The sequence below is a fragment of the Arachis ipaensis genome, chromosome B06 (genome assembly GCF_000816755.2).
Source record: "Arachis ipaensis cultivar K30076 chromosome B06, Araip1.1, whole genome shotgun sequence".
Taxonomy (NCBI): domain Eukaryota; kingdom Viridiplantae; phylum Streptophyta; class Magnoliopsida; order Fabales; family Fabaceae; genus Arachis; species Arachis ipaensis.
This window is the reverse complement of record NC_029790.2, coordinates 134,398,358-134,403,295: the sequence shown is the minus strand read 5'-3', so window position 1 is coordinate 134,403,295 and position 4,938 is coordinate 134,398,358. Positions and strand designations below refer to the sequence as shown.

At 32.5% G+C, this 4,938-nt stretch overlaps 1 protein-coding gene across 1 annotated transcript; it reads right to left on the bottom strand.

The window, feature by feature from the left end:
- Nucleotides 2,888-4,873, bottom strand: LOC107605582 (U-box domain-containing protein 30-like). The gene has a single exon (XM_016307497.2). It carries the CDS (start codon nucleotides 4,409-4,411, stop codon nucleotides 3,083-3,085), a length of 1,329 nt encoding a protein of 442 aa, XP_016162983.1. The 5' UTR covers nucleotides 4,412-4,873; the 3' UTR covers nucleotides 2,888-3,082.

The window sequence follows — 4,938 nt, the reverse complement described above, 5'->3', positions numbered from 1 at the left end:
TAACCATGAAGTGTGAATAAAGCCAAGCCTTATCCTACTAACTTCTTATAATTGCCAAATTAAAAAAAAAAACTTCTCATTAGAAAATGGGGGTACGTAGTCTAAACTATTTTGGGTTGCATATATTTATTTCAATAGGAACTTGGCCCAAATCATAAACATAGAGAAAAACTTGTCTCAAACTAAAAATAGTTGTACCCCAAAAAAAAAAGAAATTAACTCTAACTCTAGTTCTCTACCTAGCAAATAATCGATGCGGACTATACCAATTTTTTGTCTATCTTAAAAAAAAAAAGCAAAACTTTCTAAGGACAAAGAAATTGACAAATTCTTTTCCATTATTACTATTATTATTTTGCATGAATCATTGATTTGATTCATTTATAATTGCATATGAACATATTTTTTATGTGTTCCGGCCCAGCCCAATAAGAATTATGGGTCCGCTTACAGACTACCGACTCGTCGGGTATTCAACCCGCATCTAGAGGCCAGGTGACTTACGTGTCACTTCATATCCTACTGAAAAGATCTGAACAACTAGCAGAAACTTTCAAACGGACGAGCCTAAAATAAAGGGTCCATCCGAGCACATAATATAAATAGGGAGCGACCTATTCTTTTCCAAAAATACGTTACCTTTTACGCTAATTAGCCATTGTATTGTACAGACACTAACTTTAATATCAGAGTGTCCTTACAGGTGGTCCCATCCGCTCATTCACCGACGACTCAAACAACTCTTCTCTTTGTAGAGCTCGCATTTAGGTCTAAATTCTCCTTCATAACCAGTTGCTCCAGACCCGATTCCATCTGAATCGCCATTCACCCGATCAACCGAACACTATAGAATCTATTATCTTCACCAATTATTCAAAATTAATTCAGGACTTATAAATGATAATAGCATCCATCTGATGTGTGTGCCTGCGTGGTGTCACTATCACAATTTAAATGATCAAATGAAGTTATAAAATTATATATATATAATTAGAAATCAAGTTAGCAAGAAAAAATATGAGAGGTCTAGACACATCTATAATGTGTGATTAATCACTAACCACCATGTGATTAATGCTTTTCCTTTGCATGGAGTTATGATATTATATTTGATGTTAAATATGATGTGCATTAGTAACTAACTCGCCATCTATTATTCTATGAGTGGGTAGGAAAAACTCTTAATAGTATTTGAGTGGAGTTAACGATATATGACAAATCATATCATTCGCCTTAATTCATTCGTTATTTGACATTTCATAATTCATAATAATGAATTTCATTTATTTCAAAATTCAAAAATTAAAATACTAAGTGCCTTACCTCTTTATGTTTGGTAAATAAAAAAAAATATATATACTTGTTATTTTTAGTTTATGTTTTCTAAAGTAAAAACTTTTAATATAACCAATATTTAATTGATTATTTTTTTATTACATTACTACAAATTCAATATAAAAAAATTAATGTCTATTTAAACATTATAATTCTATTTTCAATGGATTAATTAAATTGTGAATTTCATTTGTTTATTATTCAGTCACTTTCTCTATCCTTAAAATATTTAAATAAGATCTAAGTGAATATATCAACTTTGGTGTGAAAAAGAAATCCAATTCTCTCTTATTATATATGTATGAATTTCCTGTATAAGAGAAATTATAAGGTGATTAATTATTATACACAACCTATAAATATAAAGTTCACAACCATAAAATAAGAGACTCTGGTTAGAATTAGTTGGAAATTGGAATGAAAAATTTGAGTTTGGTTCAGTGGCCCTGTCACTCTCAAACCTATTAAGGAAGGTGACACATTATTGTTTCAAATTTGAAATATGCATGAATTGATTGCCATAAATTCTATTCAAATAAATGGAGAGACATAACAACAGTCTCCAGATTTTGACCAAACCTAAACCCACCTCATCCAGATTCTTTCACCATGACCATTTACCTTTTCTCGAAAGGACAAATATTATTATTATTATTATTATTATTATTATTATTATTATTATTATGAAAAAAGTATATGCTTGTGACCTTTGGCCTCATCCATCTTCAATAAAATAAGATAAGATCTATCTTTATTTGTTTGTTAAGTGTCTAAATCTTTGGACTTATTAGTCATGTGTCTCTTATTATTTGTATTTATAAATTTTCAGTTGATTTTCTTGAAAATAAATTCCTTGTAATGTTTGAGGCAATTTAACCAAAAATAATATCCAATTGTGAAATATTCATGATTCTATTCTAAATTTCTTTTCTTTCTATTTTCTAAGAGCTTAATTCTTTAATTAAAGGGAGAACTAACTAGGAATCTTCACAACATTAAACACTGTAGAGTTCGGGTTGCACAGTGCAGGAAACTAACATTGAAATTTTTATTGCAATTGTTATAAAAACAAATTCAAATGAATTGACCACTAAGTAATTACCACCATGGATAAGATTAAAGTGGGGCACTAAAATATCATTTTTCTATAATGTCACAACTCAGATTCCCATCATCTTATTTAGTTTATTTTTTTATTTTTTTCCCTCAAAGCCACACAAGACACAACATTATCTGCTGAATTGACCAGTTTGAATATTGGAATCAATGACAGCTAGTATGCTGCTGATTTCAATTCCAACTAGATTAAAGTTTCTCTAAGATTAATAAAAATGTGTAAAAATAAAATGGAAGAAATCTGAGTTTCAAAAAGCTATGAACAATAGTTGGGTGTATATGAGCTATTAAAGCATTTCTCTTTTTTTAAAATCATTGTATTGTTGTGATAAGCAGACATTTAGATATTGAGAATTCAAACTACACCATAGATTAACAATAGGTAGAAAAAGAAATCTGAATATCAAAAAGATATGAACAATAGTTAGGTGTATTGTGGTAAACATACAATTGAAATCAATATATTACTAAATTAGTAGAGTAATTCAAAGTACACAAAACTAGTTATATTATACACCATAGATTAAAATTGCTCTAAGTTTAAGAAGAATAGGCAAAGACCAAAGAAATCTAAATTTCAAAAAGATATGAACAATTACATGAAGCTATGAACAAATTTCTATTTTATTTTTCATTGTATTGTTGTGGTAAGCATACACTTTGAAATCAAGATATTAGCAGAGTAATTCAAACTGCACATTTTCAAGAACTCAGAAGACATCTGCTTCAACACTGGATTGCATCCACTCTGAATCACTAGCAACAGCTTTGGTGCCAAACCAGCTTCCACTGCCTGTGATGCACATTCTTCAGGGGCAATCTTGTAAATAGCCAACAATATTGACAATGCAAATTGTGTGCAATTCTCTGAGACTCTCATCAACAACTTCACCACATTTGGAACAATCTTTGGACATTGCTTCAATGCTAAAATACCCTCTGGAATTGTTGACAACAAATCAAGAACATAGAGTGCTATCTCTAAGCACTCATTGTTCCAATTTGGTAATAACTCAATCAATTGAGGAATTGTTCCTATGCTTACCACTGAGCTTCTAACTGATTCATATGATGAACATATAGATTTGAGTAATTTGAGACCAATTAAGACCCCATTTGGGTGTTTCTTATCCCTAATTAGCCTCAATAACCCAACCAAAAGACTCAAACTTGAAACAATCTCATAATTTTGGATGTCGTTTTTACCTTCCATCAGCAGAATTTGAATCAACTTTGCACAATTCATCTTGGTCTCAATTGTTCCCTCATTCATGATATCAACCAACAATGACACCTTAGCTGGATTCACCAAATCCCTCTTCAACTCAGAACTCAAATCAAAATTCACAATTATCCCAATTGCTTCTGACCCAACAGCATGTGAAGTAAATGGACCCAAAAGTGAAGAAACCAAAGCAACCCCATTATTCTCCAGCACTGATTTCCTTGCTTCAACATGAGATTCAACAAGTTTGTGAAGTTCCTTAAGAGCTCTAACTCTAGCTTGACCCTTAACCTTCTTGAGTGTGTCCAAGAGTTCGGAAACCCTACCTTGAACATCCTCCAATTTCTTCTTCATGGCTATGTACTTGTGAGAGAACCAAGTGAGGATCAAGTGGCTGAGAGTGTTGTTTGGTGTGAGAGAATTACCACCATCATCATCATCCCAAAGCTCTTGCATTGTTATGGGGCAAGTTCTGTGGCCAAGTGAGAACCATTTGACGATGTTGGATCTTTCATAGGTTTGGCCAGTTGAAAGTGTCACTGGCTCTTGCATTGGCTCAAGTGAAATTGGACAAATGAACACTGCAGGAACGTCATCAATGCCTGTTGAAGATTCCATTTCCTCAATCATCACCTTCAGCTCCAATTTCTCAGCAACTTTCAACAGGGCCTTATTATCTAGACCCAAAAAAGCATCAAGCTTTGAAGTTTCTTTAGATGGTTGATACTGTGGCATTTTAGCAAACACCTAATAGGCAAGTATCCGTTTCTGTTGTATTCGCCAAAAAAAAGGCAAACTTGAGAATGGAATTGCTGAAATGGAAGCTCAAGAACACTTCCAAGGAATAAAATTTCCGTTGAACAATGAAGAGAAGATTTCCAATTAGAAGATGAAGAAGCGTGTGGTGTGGAAAAGAGAGGAAAAAAAGGCTACAGAGATAATCAAACTTGCTTTTTCTTTTCTTTTTTTCAATGGTCAAAAAGTGCCACCTTGCTGATTCATCATCAAAGACATGATTGAAGGGTGCATTTTCTTTTTCGCCCTCTAACGCTTGATATTGAAGCTCCCTCAACAAGGAAAATATGATAAGCAAAAGAGAATAGAACAGAACAAAAAGGTTTCAACTTTCAACAAAGAAGAAAACTGAGTGAGAGCCTTGGGAAGCTATGGTGGTCCAGAACTTGAATACCAGGGTAAATAATGCGTTTTCTGTCGCGGTTTACATAGTTTATGAAAAAAATGTATTTTAATATCTGTTTCAT

Bases quoted from the DNA above. Each gene is read 5' to 3' on its own strand.
- LOC107605582 (XM_016307497.2), bottom strand. From the start codon at position 4,411: ATGCCACAGTATCAACCATCTAAAGAAACTTCAAAGCTTGATGCTTTT.